Source organism: Antedon bifida, chromosome 5, assembly GCF_963402885.1.
Source record: "Antedon bifida chromosome 5, ecAntBifi1.1, whole genome shotgun sequence".
NCBI classification, from domain to species: Eukaryota; Metazoa; Echinodermata; class Crinoidea; order Comatulida; family Antedonidae; genus Antedon; species Antedon bifida.
This window is the reverse complement of record NC_136230.1, coordinates 3,632,662-3,647,711: the sequence shown is the minus strand read 5'-3', so window position 1 is coordinate 3,647,711 and position 15,050 is coordinate 3,632,662. Positions and strand designations below refer to the sequence as shown.

Genomic DNA, 15,050 nt, shown 5'->3' with positions numbered 1-15,050 from the left:
ACCTGGCGAAAATAAAAATCCAACCTCTGACGTTTAGAAGTTATAAATCAGTGGAGCGTAACATAACGAATAAACACGTGTAATTGTTTTGTAAAAACTGTTCTTGTTTTTCAAGATCTTAACCAATAAGTATGCTCATGAAATAACTATGATTTGTAAACAATGGTCCTACGTTAACAGAAAAATCATCGAGAAACTCGTATACATTAAAATAGCAAGAAGGTGAGGTAGTCAAAATCTAGCCTAGGCCTAGGCTTGGCGCTTGTAATTTTGTATTGTATGTTATTTAACTAGGCCTATACACCGCCGGGTCAGATGCGGCAGGGAGAGCTGGCGTGCTATAGGCTAGGCTACCTAGACCTATACTTGGCCTATTTTTGTAGCCGTTCTCGTGCCAGGTACAAGTATTTACCAGTACGTGGAGGGCATAGTGCCTGGTGTAGTAGTTTTAATGTAATTTTGTACTATAACAACTAAACAAAATTATACAATATATTTAATCATTTTATTATTAAAACCTCTTTTTGTTACCATTTTTGCAGATTTAGTCAGCAGGATTGCTCATCTAGATGGGAAAGCATCGTTGGACTTGAAATTCATGCACAGATCAATGCACAATCTAAGTTGTTCTCTGGTGCAGGAACAAAGTTCATGGTGCCACCAAATTCTCAAGTGGCCGTATTTGATGCAGCATTGCCTGGCACTTTACCAGTTAGTCCGCTAAAAATGAAACCTATATTCCTTTTAATATACCGTATATCCTGTGTTATAATCCCACCCCACTAGAACATGAAATTGAGCCGACTTTGAGGTGGTACTATACCCGGGAAAACCGATTGGTAAGCATTTCTTGTAAAAGCTCATATGAACTGGCTAGAGAGAGGCCTACATATATCCAGACCAAAAGTCAATACTGGGACTATGCCTAGGGATATGCCTGTTTGTGAAATCAGACATAAAATAGGGGGTGGGATCATACCCGAAGTGGGATTATACCCGAGTACTTCCAATACTGGACTATCTGAGTAGTAAATAATAATAATGATGATTTTTTTATTTTCTAGGTACTAAATAGACGTTGCGTTGAAGCTGCAATATGTACAGCTTTTGCTTTGTCGTGTGAAATCAACAAACGTTCGTTCTTTGATAGAAAGCATTATTATTATGCTGATTTGCCTGTAAGTGGTTTAGTTAAGTACATACATAACCCGGTAGCCAGAGAGGTTCGAAGGTTTGAACAAACTCCCTTTTCCTGACTTGCCCTTTTCAAACAGCAAAAGTGATGAAAAATATGTTAACCACCCCAGCTAAGATATTTTGTTGATTTTTTTAGACTGGATATCAGATAACACAAAACAGAGTACCAATCGCTGTCAATGGGAAATTGCAATTTCCTATCAACATCACTGACAAGATACCAGTACAAAAAACTGTGAATGTCAAACAGATCCAGATAGAGCAAGACAGTGGGAAGAGTTTACATGATGAGGACAACAGACAAACTTTGGTTGATCTTAATCGAGCAGGTTATAAAGTGTTTTTTTGAAAACCTTTTGTGCATGTCAAATTTGACAAAAAAAAGTGTGATGTGCCCAAATATGGTAGTGATATACACAAATATGTTTTTTTTTGGTGTAATAATAGGTGTGGGATTAATGGAGATTGTAACGGAGCCTAACTTGCATAATGGCCAAGAGGCAGCGGCCATGGTACGAGAGCTTCAGCTCATCTTGCAGACAATCAAAACCTGTGATGCTAAGATGGAAGGTATGCTAGTACAATTTTTTCGTCGCTTATTTTATTTTGTATCTCCATTTTCAGTGTTTATTTTATTTTGTATCTCAATTGAGATCCAGCCACTGATACCCACAGCATTGTCATTTTTTCAGTTCTTATTTTATTTGCATCTCCAATGAGAGCCAGCCCACAGCATTGTCATTTTTCAGCAATTTGCCTTTGGATTTATATACCGTAATTACATTACTATATATTCCATATTTTTTCATAATTCTTATATTTCCAGAGGGATCTTTTCGTGTAGATGCCAACATTTCTGTGAATTTACCAGGACAGCCATTTGGAACTCGAGCTGAGGTGAAAAATATCGGTAGCATACGAAATGTTAAAAATGCTATAGGTTTGTTTCTTAATGATTATCTAACCAGTATTGTTGCTTGACTTTTCATTTCATATTTGCCTTCTAAAGAGACAATGAGGCTCTTCTATAGCTTGTAAGCCAGAAGTCCCACCTTAAAGACTTATATATTTCTATTATTAGAATAATTATTTCTTCTTACAGATTATGAAATCAAACGACAGATCAGTTTACTGGAGAAAGGCAAAAAAGTTGTTGCAGATACTAGATTTTTTGATGTTAAAACAGGGTGAGACAAAATGACTTGTTTTTTGCACAATATATTTTTCCCACACAACAGTTTTTCTTAAATGCACCATTAACTCATGCGGTATATGACCCTAAGACACTGTCTACACACTCAAACTTTAGTTTAGTGTGATGTGCCCAGATATGACATCATCATTTCCAAATATGGGCACATCACATACAGTTTGATAGTGTAGACAGAGCAACATCCACTTTATAGAGTTTTCAGATAATAATGTGATCTCTTCTAATAAAAAATATATATATAACAAATTAAATAATGACTACACTATTAACAAAAAAAAACCCCTTTTTTTCCCAGGAAAACTGTATCTATGCGAATAAAAGAGACAAATTTAGATTATCGTTTCATGCCCGAACCAAATCTTCCACCATTGGTAGTGTATGATGATGAAACTATAGGAGAAGCAGAGTACCCATCAAATGCAATTAACATAAATGACATAGAAAGAGCTGTACCAGAGCTGCCAGAAGCTAAAAGGTTAAGATTCCAAGAGCAATATGAAATCAGTTGGCGAAGTGCAGTAGTATTAGTGGTATGCCAATTTATTTTTCAAGCTCTTTGAATGTCCTGGGTTACCCTTAGTTGAAGTGGACACGATGATGTCACTATCACTACTAGAAGTGTCTTGGAGTCTTACACATATATGGACATGATGATGATGTCATACCACTACCATATTTGGACACATCACACATTTTTTTGTCAAACTAATTTGATTGTGTAGACAGAGCTTTATATCTGGAATATCCAGAAGTGTCTTGGAGTCTTGCACATATATAGACGTGATGATGTCATATCACTACCATATTTGGGCACATCACATATTTTTTGTTAAACTAGTTTGATTGTGTAGACAGAGCTTTATTTCTGGAATATCCAGAATTGCCTTGAAAGTGCCCAAGTAGTCTTCAGAACAGTTACCAATGAGCCAAACCATTGTAAACTTGATTTTGCACTAGTAGAATTGGCCAGAAGTCAATTGTACTTGTAAAGCTCTGTCTACACTATCAAACTAGTTTGACAAAAAAAATGTGATGTGCCCAAATATGGTGGTGATATGCTCAAATATGGTAGTGATATGACATCATCATGTCCATATATGGGCGTATCACATTTTTTTGTCACATAAAGTTTGATACTGTAGACAAGGCTTTAACCTGCACATTAATACGTTTTTTTTACGATGAATTTTACAGAGTGAACAAGAACTGGCCGTTTTCTTTGAGAAAGTCATGTCTACTGAAAACAACTTGGAAACAAAGCGTGTAGCTGACTGGCTTATAAACGAAGTGTTGACGATTCTGAATCAGATTGAGGTTAGCATTCTAGAATGGTAAGCCTACAGAAATACTCGACCAACATTTGTAAATCTGCTAAAACGTTTACAGGCTATTTTCAAAATTAATGATTTTGTTTGGTTCATTTTTCTTCAGTTCTCTTAGCCCGGATGACTTTGTTGATGTAATTCAAAGTGTATCTGAAGGGGTTGTGTCAGCTGATATTGCAAAACAACTACTGAGTCTCAAAGTAGAAGGAGATTCAAGACCAGTTAAACATGTATGTATTACTGTTTACCAGATGATCCTTTCAGCTGATGGCCCCCACAGTCCCTGGCTATATTCATTTTTGAATACCTTACAGGGACTTTAGTCTGTCAATTATTAATTTGTCCAGCAATCCCACCACAAAATTTTCTTTTTTTTAAATCCTGCCTTTGTCCATTACTTTTTCAATAATCTCAATCTGTCATTACTGTTTTTTTACTTATTGTCTGTTGGACGAAAATAAATGTCTTTTGAATTGAATTAAATTGACAACCCTGATTAATTACAGTACTTATTTTCCAAGACTGTTGAATGAGTGTAAATTTAAAATTGTAATTTAGATGGATGTGATACAGCAGACCCCAATATTTAGCTCATTTTGATAATAACCCAAATTTACAGTACCTTTAATTTCTTGTTAGATTATTGAAGAAAATAACTGGAAACAAATCTCAGATAGAAATGCATTGGAAGAATTATGTAGAGAAGTAATCCAAGAAAATCCAGAACCGGTAAAGATAATTGACAGTTGACAATCAGTTAAATGCAGTTATCTGCCAGTTAGATAGTTTACAGGCAGTTAGCTGCCAGTTAGATAGTTTACAGGCAGTTACATAGATGCCAGTTTAGATAGTTAACAGGTAGTTAGATGCCAGTTAGATAGTTGACAGGCAGTTAGAAGCCAGTTAGATAGTTGACAGACAGTTTATAGATACCAGTTAGATAGTTGAAAGGCAGACAGTTAGTTGACAGGCAGTTAGAAGCTAGTTAGATAGTTGACAGGCAGTTAGATGCCAGTTAGATAGTTGACAGACAGTTAGATGGCAGTTAGATAGTTGACAGACAGTTAGATGGCAGTTAGATAGTTGACAGACAGTTAGATGCCAGTTAGATAGTTGACAGGCTGTTAGATAGTTGACAAGCAGTTAGATGCCAGTTAGATAGTTGACAGGCAGTTTAGTTGACAGGTAGTAAGTTGCCAGTTAGATAGTTGATAGGCTGTTTAGTTGACAGGTAGTTAGATACCAGTTAGATAGTTGACAGGTAGTTTAGTTGACAGGTAGTTAGATACCAGTTAGATAGTTGACAGGCAATTACTGTAGATGCCAGTTAGATAGTTGACAGTCAGTTACTGTAGATGCCAGTTAGATAGTTGACAGGCAGTTAGTTGCCAGTTAGATAGTTGACAGGCTGAAAGATTCATCATCTTTATCTATTTGTTTAGGTCAAGATATACAGAGCTGGAAATAAGGCAGCTATAAATAGATTGATGGGTATTATTCAGAAGAAGACCGGGAGAAAAATCCAAGCGCAACTTGCAATAACTATACTACGAGAATTAATTGACAAAGATACGTAGCAAGCAAGCAAGACATATAGTAATTGTAAATTAGTATTGTTTTAATATGACTGAGCATCTTGTTGAATAAAGTTATTTTAATATTGAGGAAGCTCATTTGGTTGCAAGTATAAGCTAGGGTGAAAGCAGTGAGTTGCATAGGAGTTCCAAAACTCATTTATTCACCTGCCTTTAAGGACACTGGCAGAGTTTATATAATGATGTAGAGGTATACAGTAGAACACCTCCTTTTAGACAACTCTATTCAGGGTACACTTTCCCATATGAAACAAACAAGGGCCAATATATATGACAGTTGATTTGGTTGGTTTGGTACGTATCCGTCATGTCTGACAGTTCGTGACTCTCATGATAGCATTTCACTGTTTACGATCAGCAGCTAGTTGGTAAACAACCGGTACAGGATGTCCAACAAGGGCCTAAATTCTGTCTATCCATCTTGCTTTTGGTCAACCTGGTTTCCTTGAACCATTCAATTTTTCCCGGATGATTACCTTCTCAAGACAGTTGTTTTCTCGTCTTGCTGTATGACCGAAGTAACTAAGTGCGTGTGATGATTAATTGTATCCAGCAATCTCTTATTGATATGACAGTAGTCAACCCCTATTCCAGGAACACCACTATTAATATGTTGTTGGGTCCATTAAGCTCTGCCTACACTATCAAACTAGTTTGACAAAAAAGTGTTGTCCACATCACAATTTTTGTCACAAGAAGTTTGTTTTAGTGATTTTAAATATTGCAAATAAGACAAAAATAACTTAGTAATTTTGTTTATATATATATCAGTTTTATTTGAACTTCACTTTATACTATTCATTGTGAGTATATTATATGTATACCAAATTATTGAAATAAAATACAACAGTCCTCTAGTATTTCAGGTAAAATCAGCCAACTTTGATATTTTTTGAGTCAAAGAAATTTATATTACACTGTGCATATCATCATCTAACCATATAAGGATGATAATCATTTTACCATATAAGGAAAGTTGATAATCATCTTACCATATAAGGCTTATATGGTACCATATAAGGGAAGATGATATATTGTTCATTTCCCATCTTGCATTCAACACAGTAGGACCTACATTTTACATATGGTCTGTTGGGACGACCAAAAGCTGTGTTGAAAATACCAGATCTGTAAAATCTAAAGTGACCTTCAATTGAATTCTAACATGTAGATGTCCTATCTATTTGGCCTACACTGTGAGATTAACAGTGGGTAGAATTTAAAATACAATTTGTTAGAAAACAATAGAAAAGCTGGCTACATGCAGATAGTTATTTTTTCAACTTGAAAATAGTATATCCAAAGTCTGTCAACTATGTCTTAAATCATCATATTTGTTTTTATTCAAATAATAAATATTACAATAATATTAAATGTAATCTACTATATTAAATTGTATAATAGTAACTATGCTGCTTATTCTTCACTTTAAATTTAAATAAAAAATCTAGATCGCTACAATAAAAACCAATATCAATATGCTCAAACTTTATTTTTTTATCAATGCATCAAAAGTATGTGTTTATTGTAAAGGTGGCTTTTTATATAATATTTTATTTGAAAAAAAAAAAAATTATTTTGTTTTTCATTTTTCACTATTTTCCATATTTTATACACTTTACTGTAATTATAAATTACTTTCGGTCACCTCTTCCATTTCTTCAGTGAATTTTATTTGAATTATTGAATTTATTATAACTAAGTAGCAGTGAGGCATGTGAGGCTGTTTATCAAAAGCGGTTAGTGACTTTATCTACCAATTAAGTTGTGAATTAACGTACCAATAAATGGAAATTAGGAAGCTTTTAATTTGTGATGACCTATGACCTACATTTTGATGTGTCATAGGTCGTCACCTGGATACTGCACCAAAAACTGTGACCTAGGTTTTTCGAAATTCGAAAGCTGAATGAATACACCAAGTCAACAAGAAGCAATATAGGAGATTATTAAAGAGTACCTTAGATCATCAAAACATTAGTTCAGTCCAATAATAAGCCACGTAGGTCAATAGGTTATAGGTCACTAATTTGCCAAACCAATTATATGAGTATTTAAGAAGCCAAATCTGGCTACGTCATCTACTGCACAAGCATGGTTCCCACTAGCGACGCAATGCATCAAAGTTTTGACGAAAAGTGCTGAATTGCGTACTCACAAGTTGGAACCGACAACGCAACACTGCTGAAAACATCACAGGTTTGATTTCACGCAGGCGGGGGCAAACACAATTATTGGAAGGGCACTTTCTTACATTGCGTATGTTGTGTTGCTAGTGGGAACCAAGCTTAGGCCATAAACTTAAACAGTAGGTACATTTAAGGCTATAAATAGACCAGCCTCACATGTGCATAAAAAATCAGTCAGGGCTAGGCTTCTACCATAAAAAAATCCTTTGTTGGACAGAAAGGTTTATTTAATACCATATCTAAAACCAATTCACTGTTAGGACAGTTTGTAACATACCAATACATGATTGGTTAATATTTACATTCACTTACAGCATACCGAAACCCTTGGCATGTGTGATCGCTTTGACGAGACGGTCCTTTAGTTTCTCTCTGGTTGCGTACTCTGGTAGTAAAAGAACATTGAAACAGGTGTGGGCTGTTGGTAGTCTGTTAAAAGAATACAACTTTTTTATTATACTGTAGGTATATTAAGCTCTGCCTACACTATCAAACTTTATGTGATGTGCCCATATATGGACATGATGATGTCATATTACAATCATATTTGGGCATATCACTATCATATTTGGGCATATCACTATCATATTTGGGCATATCACTATCATATTTGGGCATATCACTACCATATTTGGGCACATCACACTTTTTTGTTAAACTAAACTAATACTGGAACGTGAGACTGTCCTTGGCCTTGAAACTGCTTGATGGAATATGAGTCTTCTATTGGCATACGGGACTACTTTCTGTACATCTACATACTGAATTGTAAATGAAATAAACCTATACCTGTACCATAATATGAGCTATACTTGATTAAATTGACCCTTCATTTCTTAAGCTCTGTCTACACTGTCATAAAGTGTGATGTGCTCAAATATGGTAGTGGTATGACATCATCATGTCCATATATGGGCACATCACAATTTGTCGTCACATAAAGTTTGATAGTGTAGACAACGCTCATCTTTCCTGTGAATAACTTTACACTAGGTACACAGATGATTTCATCCTGTAGTAAATTCCATTTATCCCAATTATGCAAAGAACTCTAATTCTATTTATCCACAATACGATTTGAAAATTTTCCAACATCTATATAGTTGAAATAGAACTGAAGTCATTCTTACCTGTTCGAGTCAGGACCATTTTTTGCGATGATTAACCGCAACTTGGCAAGACCACCGACGGGGACTCGATCACTACCAGTTGTAAACATCAGTAACTGCTTCTTCTGTTCGTCTGAGAATGCATTCACTACTTCCCAAAAATATCTATAAAAAATTATTATTATTTTTATTAACTAAGACCCCATTAACACTTACGATTTGGGCCAGCCCTGGGTCACCAATCAGTAAGTGTAAACACTGCATAAAGTTAGGACAGCCCTGTGCCAGATGCAGATCTGGACCATCACTTGAGTAGGTCCAGGAGCAGTACTGGCATATTTTGAGAGCAACATAAATGCATTTCCCATTTACACTATACCTACTATAGAAATAGGGTCTATGTAATTGTATGTAATTTGATGTTTAATGTATTGTATATTTTTGGTATTGTTTTTAAGAGTGCTTATAGTCAGCTGTACTGCTGTGGTAGAGCTGTTAGAGCTACCCTCGTAAAACAAAGTTAGGATAAATAAAGGGGTGGGTCTACAATAATATAATATTTTGCACTCACTTCATATTACGATACAAACATTCTATGAGCAGCATGGCTTTGTAATATATTTGCCATGTATAATTGTAACACTTACTTGATCACAGGTGTTGTGTTACTGTATCCACCATCGTATTCTGTGGAACCCTCCAACGATTCAAAATCAAAATACTAGAAAAGAATCGTATAATTTTAACAATCTTATCCTATACTTGAATGAGTGAACTAAATCTTTCTCTCCAAAATACAAGGTTTTTAATTGTGGGGCTAATAAAAAAAAAAGATAATTACCGAGGTAAATTGTTTTTTTATTTTCTGTGCCTTAATCTAGGATAATCCTTGCTCAAGGTACTGAAAAACCTTACTAAATTCCTAAAGACGCAGAGCATGAGACTACTCTTAAGCCTTGTCTAGACTATAAAACTAGTTTGACCAAAAAGTGTAATGTGCCCAAATATGTGCAATTAGAATTACCTTGTTACCGCAAACCAACAGCTCAACCTCTTCTGGTCTAAACCATATCTTGAGAGGGCTTTCATCGGTAACCATATCAAAGCCACGTTTAAAAGCCTGAAATTGTTTGCTAACTGACCTGTTCAAGATGAAGTCTGCATACAGATCAACAAACTCCTAAATAATGAAATTTAATTATATGAATTAAAAGTAATTTCTATTAATACCCTATCTTTATTTATCACTAGTTCAAAGTAAGCTTATTTTAAATATAGTTGACCACCTGTATGTAAATTACATCCATGGTCCATTCTACCAGCAGTTAAAGGTATTTATTCGATTTAGTCAAGCTTAACTGGAAATTCGGATTAGGTCCTCTATGGACCCACGGCAGCTAGCAGTGCAGCGCCTACCAGATCAGCACACCGGAAGACGATCTCCTACTTTTCCGAATAGTGTACAGGCCAACTCAGACAGCACCGACGAGTCAAGACATTTTATCGGGCCTCGTAGTACGACACTGCTGAGTTGGTCTTACTTTATCATTACTATATGTACACAGGACCAACAGCTCTACATCCCATCCAAAGGACATAAAATTAATACCAGTTTCTTGTACCTGTCTATTATCATTAGTTAATGGTATCTTATCTCCATCTTCTTTCAATTTTTGTCTCTTGGAACCACCGAATACGTCACTCATACCAACGCTGAATGTCTGCATAAAATCCTCCTCCACATTCCCTTCATATTCTAACAAAGATTTCATACTGTTGTACAGAACCTGTCACGAAATATAAAAGATATAAAATTATTGTTTATGAAATAAGTTATGTGAGTAATTCTTGCCCTGACTTGAAGAGAGACTTATAATAAAAAGCCCAGGTAAACATAAAACATGGCTATTCTAGCAAAATACAAGCACGATTTCCGTTACTTCATTAATATTCATGAGGAGGAAGGATATGAATATTCATGAGAAGGAAGGATATGAATATTCATGAGAAGAAAGGATATGAATATTCATGAGGAGAAAGGACATAAATATTCATTTAGTTTCAATATTTATAGCTAAAATGTAAATGTAATTAACTCAAATGGAATATACAAATTCATAGGGAGTTTTATCTCTGTGTATTGTATTGTATAAAATTACCATATATTACCCAAGTATAATCCCATACTCGAGTATAATCCCATACCCGAGTATAATCGCATACTCTAGTATATTCCCATACTCGAGTATAATCCCATACCCGAGTATAATCCCATACTCTAGTACAATCCCATACTCGAGTATAATCCCATACTCTAGTATAATCCCACCACAAATTTAGACTAAAATCAGACATAAAACTGTGTCTACACTAAAGACTAGTTTGCCAAAAAAAGTGTGATGTGCCCAAATATAACATCATCATGTCCATATATGGGCACATCACATTTTTTTGTCACATAAAGTTTGATAGTGTAGACAGAGCTTTAGACTAAAATCAGACAGACTTTGGTGAATCCATTGTTAATGCAGCAATATAAAGTATAAACCAAAATGTGGTTTGACTTACTGGTTTACATTCTAGCATGTCGTTGAATGTAGCACGTTTTCCCAAAAGCTTGCGATAGAGCGTCATGGGAAACTGGACGTTTAGAATAATGTTGTTGTAGATTGCTAAGCCTAGCACAACACCAATTAAAGTGAACTGCCGATCAGATTCAAAACTCATTGTATTGAACCAATACGTTTTGTTTTCTTCATTTTCCACAAACATACCTACATCATAAAAACAATTAATTAATTAAGCAAATAATGGTGATGACATCAGATAATTGTGATAAAAAAATAATAATAATGCTAGTCTTATATAGCGCCTAATAGCATGTTTCTAAGTGCTACACAAATGATCCATAACCAAAAAAATAAGAAAAGCAGAGGAACCATTTACACTGCTCCATTCTCCATCACTTTGAAGCTCCCATATGTGAGCTCGCCGGAACACTATTCACAAAGCTGATGGTAACAATTGTAATGGTGGAAATGATGTTGAGATTGACGGTGTCAATTGTGGTGATAACAACCTGAAAATTACCTATGTCAGGATTAAAGATTTCTTGTATAACCAACTGAAAAAACTCTTTAGAAACACCGCCCTCATCGACACCTTGCTCTCCTTGAAACTCCACAAACAACTGTTTCTTCAGATCTCCTGGATTGTCCATTGCGATCAGCTCCAACTGAAATTTACAAAAATTGCGGTAATATTCAGTTCAGAATAATAAAAAAATTCAATAGTTACTCACTTGGATGAACCAAAATAGGCCATTATTAGGCTAATCGATATGACTTTGGGGAAAATGGAACATTCCATCAATGATAATAGATTTATGGAAAAGGCCAATTTACACAGACGAGCAGTAACGGTAATAACAATATAGAATCTATGTTATTTCTTATGACCATTTACACAAAACACGGACAGTCGGTTTCTGCTCAGGATAGATACAGATTCTACGTGGGACAAGCTAGGTGGTTTTCCGCTTACCATTACCGCTCGTCTGTGTAAATTAGCCTTAAGTTGAAGCGGGAATTAAAACCAAACAAGGCTGTATACTTGTTATAACTCACCCTCACTAGAGCGTCATCTACGACATGATCACGTCGAACTTTCAATTTAAGATAAGGATTGAACTGATCTCCTTGTACTAAACTATGCAATACCGTCATCCTGCGCTCGTTAAACATGCGTATTCTGTTGTCATAAAACAAGCCTTGATTCTTAGTGGCTGGCAATAAAATGAACGGGAAGTTGAGAAACGAAAACTTATCGGGATCATGATTTTTAAAATGCGTGAAATCATGATCGACCTCAAGCTGCTCGTTAAGCGGTTCATTGTAAAATTCGGAAAATGGAATAAGTGGCTTAGTACTTGTAAGTACATCGATGCCAAGTGCTTTTTCGAGTTCATCCCGGACCGGTACTTTACGATCTTTATTTTCCGGCCCTACTGCACCGAGCATGTCGCGCCAGTCGGTTTCTTCATCCGGTGTTGCTTTATAGGACGATACATCTAAAGTACCACCAAGAATACTCGCATAATAGATAATACGCATAAACTTTGTTGCGTTAGTTATCGCGGAGTCATCATTCACATGCATTTGTTGAATATTACGAAAAGTTCCTGTGATGGCCTTGTATGTTACAAGTTGCTGTAGTGTATCAAGTTTTGTCTTTAGATTTTCGGGCGAAAACTTTGAATACTTATTGACAAGGTTAGTCTGAGCAGCGATCGGTAAAGAGGCGACCGCTTTGCAAAACCGTGGCAGCGATAAATCCAGAAACTCTGGACTCTGCAGCATTGGATTCTCCATGACGATCAAAATAAAGTTCAACATCTCTGGTTTGTCCTTAAGATCGTAGTTCCATCTGGCTTCCATCTCAACGGTGGAAGCAAGCGAATCAATTGCATTCTGCAATGCGTTAATTATATTAGGTTGTTCGCAACTTTGTAAAGCAGTGTATACGCGCTTGAGAGCATCAAGGTCTAACTCTGAAGGTTCATCCAGTTCACTACTTTGTCTACTGTAGCTACAAGAAGCAGCGTCGCATTCATCAGTATCTTTGTCCTTGTCCTCGCTTAACGCGCTTTTCTCCTCTTTCGTAAGTGGTTTCCTTTTCAAGAAGCTTCGGTTTAAAGCCTGCCAATCTGAGAATACGCTGCCAATTAAACGAACTAATGGACTTGCCGATTTGCTTTCTTTTAATATGTTTATTTTTTCTGTTATAATTTCTTCAGTAACAAAACTAACTTTAGCTGCAACTAAAAAGGAAAAAAAACATACTATTATACATATTACGAATAGAAATAATTGTATGTATAGTGATGTAACTAATCTTAAGCTCTGTCTACACTATCAAACTACAGTAGTTTGACAAAAAAGTGTAATGTACCCAAATATGGTAGTGATATACCCAAATATGGTAGTGATATGACATCATCATGTCCATATATTTCACATAAAGTTTGATAGTGTAGTGCAGAGCTTTAAAGGTTTGCTTGTTAGTTTTCTCCAACAAGAACAATAATGACTGAAATTAAATAATGTAATCAAAGAGATGAAGTTGTACTCGCTAAAAATAATTCAAAATTTCTATGGACCAAACAACTTACCTTTTTCACTAGCTTGTTTGTCTTTGGTTGTAGATTGTTCTTGGGGTTTGTCCGGCTGATCTGGTGCTACACTAGCTGTGCTGCTTGCTGTTGATGCTAGCTTGTACTTTTTTCTTTGCTTGTTAGGACAAGAATCACACAGTTTGGCTTTCATCTTGACCAGCTCAATAGCTTTAACTGCAGCTTCATTGCTGGATATCTTAGCCTGCTTACAGTTTGATGCGCAGTGTTCATTTGTACACTCAACATTACCACAACCCTGAACCAGTTGGTAAAAGTAGCGTTCGATTAAATGTTGTGCAGCTCGCTTCCTAAAGAAGATGAACATTAAAAAACGATTAAAAGAATCGATTCATAAATCAAGCTCAAATCCCTTAGATAGAAGCAATGCTCTAGAAAAAGTTAAGTTGTAATTAATAATTGCAGACAAATACAACAATAAACCAGGGCCATTATAAACATAACAATACCAACATTTGTTAATTATAATATAAAAAAAAATGGGCTAACTTACATCTCTTCACCAGTTTCTTGTGTCGTTGATTTTATAGATTTTACAGTACTAAAAAAATAAATAAATGAAATCATTTCTAAAAATGTTAAACCCAGAAGCTAAAGAAATGCTACTAGGCCTAGGCTAGGAAGGAGGGTAAAGTAAAGTAGTGGCATCAGCAATTCCACCTAACTGGGATGGGTGGCTGTGTTGTGTTGATGATGGTGGTGTACTGACTGCTGAGTGTTGTGTTGTTGCTGTGGGATTTTACCTTACCTTTCTTGGGCCGCTGCTCCCAAGCTACTGTCAGAATTTGACTCTAGTGGATTCATACGAAATAATGAATTATGGTATTACTTCATTTACAATCATGAAACATGTTTATAAACAGATAAAATGACAATTATCTAGGATATATACAAACGTTTACTTCTGAAAGGAAGGGAAGTCGGATGGAGCAGGTCAAAGGTTAATCATTTTTTTACGTCCAGGCACTTGTTATCCACACTGGTTCTAAACATCAAGTCATTATCAATCTAATTTATACATAACGGCAGTGAAGAGACTAACCCTCACACCGACTTGAATTATTTGTTTTTAGGATGCACTAGAACATCCATACATAGTAGTTTATCCCATAATGTCTTATAAAGTCATTACAGGCTTCTTCACTACACCGATGACGAATTTTAAAAGAAAAATCATGGAAAAACCAAAATTGGAAAACGAAAAATATTTTGTAATGAGGGCGTAACTCAT

At 35.6% G+C, this 15,050-nt stretch overlaps 2 protein-coding genes across 2 annotated transcripts; one reads left to right on the top strand and one right to left on the bottom strand.

The window, feature by feature from the left end:
• Positions 1 to 60: 60 nt before the first annotated feature.
• LOC144843688 (glutamyl-tRNA(Gln) amidotransferase subunit B, mitochondrial-like) lies at positions 61 to 5,399 on the top strand. Its single transcript, XM_078700576.1, has 12 exons — positions 61 to 222; positions 543 to 711; positions 1,065 to 1,178; positions 1,334 to 1,526; positions 1,645 to 1,767; positions 2,024 to 2,137; positions 2,300 to 2,384; positions 2,706 to 2,940; positions 3,605 to 3,741; positions 3,842 to 3,965; positions 4,375 to 4,464; positions 5,178 to 5,399. The coding sequence occupies exons 1-12, from the start codon at positions 149 to 151 to the stop codon at positions 5,310 to 5,312; spliced, it is 1,593 nt and encodes a 530-aa protein (XP_078556702.1). The 5' UTR covers positions 61 to 148; the 3' UTR covers positions 5,313 to 5,399.
• Positions 5,400 to 6,803: 1,404 nt separating this feature from the next.
• On the bottom strand, positions 6,804 to 14,766 carry LOC144843687 (ubiquitin-protein ligase E3A-like). Its single transcript, XM_078700575.1, has 11 exons — positions 14,568 to 14,766; positions 14,313 to 14,360; positions 13,799 to 14,109; positions 12,255 to 13,447; positions 11,719 to 11,863; positions 11,197 to 11,402; positions 10,251 to 10,415; positions 9,653 to 9,808; positions 9,276 to 9,349; positions 8,650 to 8,793; positions 6,804 to 7,948 (listed from the first exon to the last, which is right to left on the bottom strand). Exons 1-11 carry the CDS (start codon positions 14,621 to 14,623, stop codon positions 7,828 to 7,830), a joined length of 2,619 nt encoding a protein of 872 aa, XP_078556701.1. The 5' UTR covers positions 14,624 to 14,766; the 3' UTR covers positions 6,804 to 7,827.
• Between the last annotated feature and the right edge of the window lie 284 nt (positions 14,767 to 15,050).

Bases quoted from the DNA above. Each gene is read 5' to 3' on its own strand.
- LOC144843687 (XM_078700575.1), bottom strand. From the start codon at position 14,623: ATGAATCCACTAGAGTCAAATTCTGACAGTAGCTTGGGAGCAGCGGCC. The intron at 9,350-9,652 runs GTAATTCTAATT...ATTCTTTTCTAG, and splicing joins TGTTGGTTTGCGGTAACAAG to TATTTTGATTTTGAATCGTT. The intron at 8,794-9,275 runs GTAAGTGTTACA...AATTTTTTATAG, and splicing joins AACACAACACCTGTGATCAA to ATATTTTTGGGAAGTAGTGA.
- LOC144843688 (XM_078700576.1), top strand. From the start codon at position 149: ATGATTTGTAAACAATGGTCCTACGTTAACAGAAAAATCATCGAGAAA. The intron at 2,385-2,705 runs GTGAGACAAAAT...TTTTTTTCCCAG, and splicing joins TTTTTTGATGTTAAAACAGG to GAAAACTGTATCTATGCGAA. The intron at 2,941-3,604 runs GTATGCCAATTT...TGAATTTTACAG, and splicing joins GAAGTGCAGTAGTATTAGTG to AGTGAACAAGAACTGGCCGT.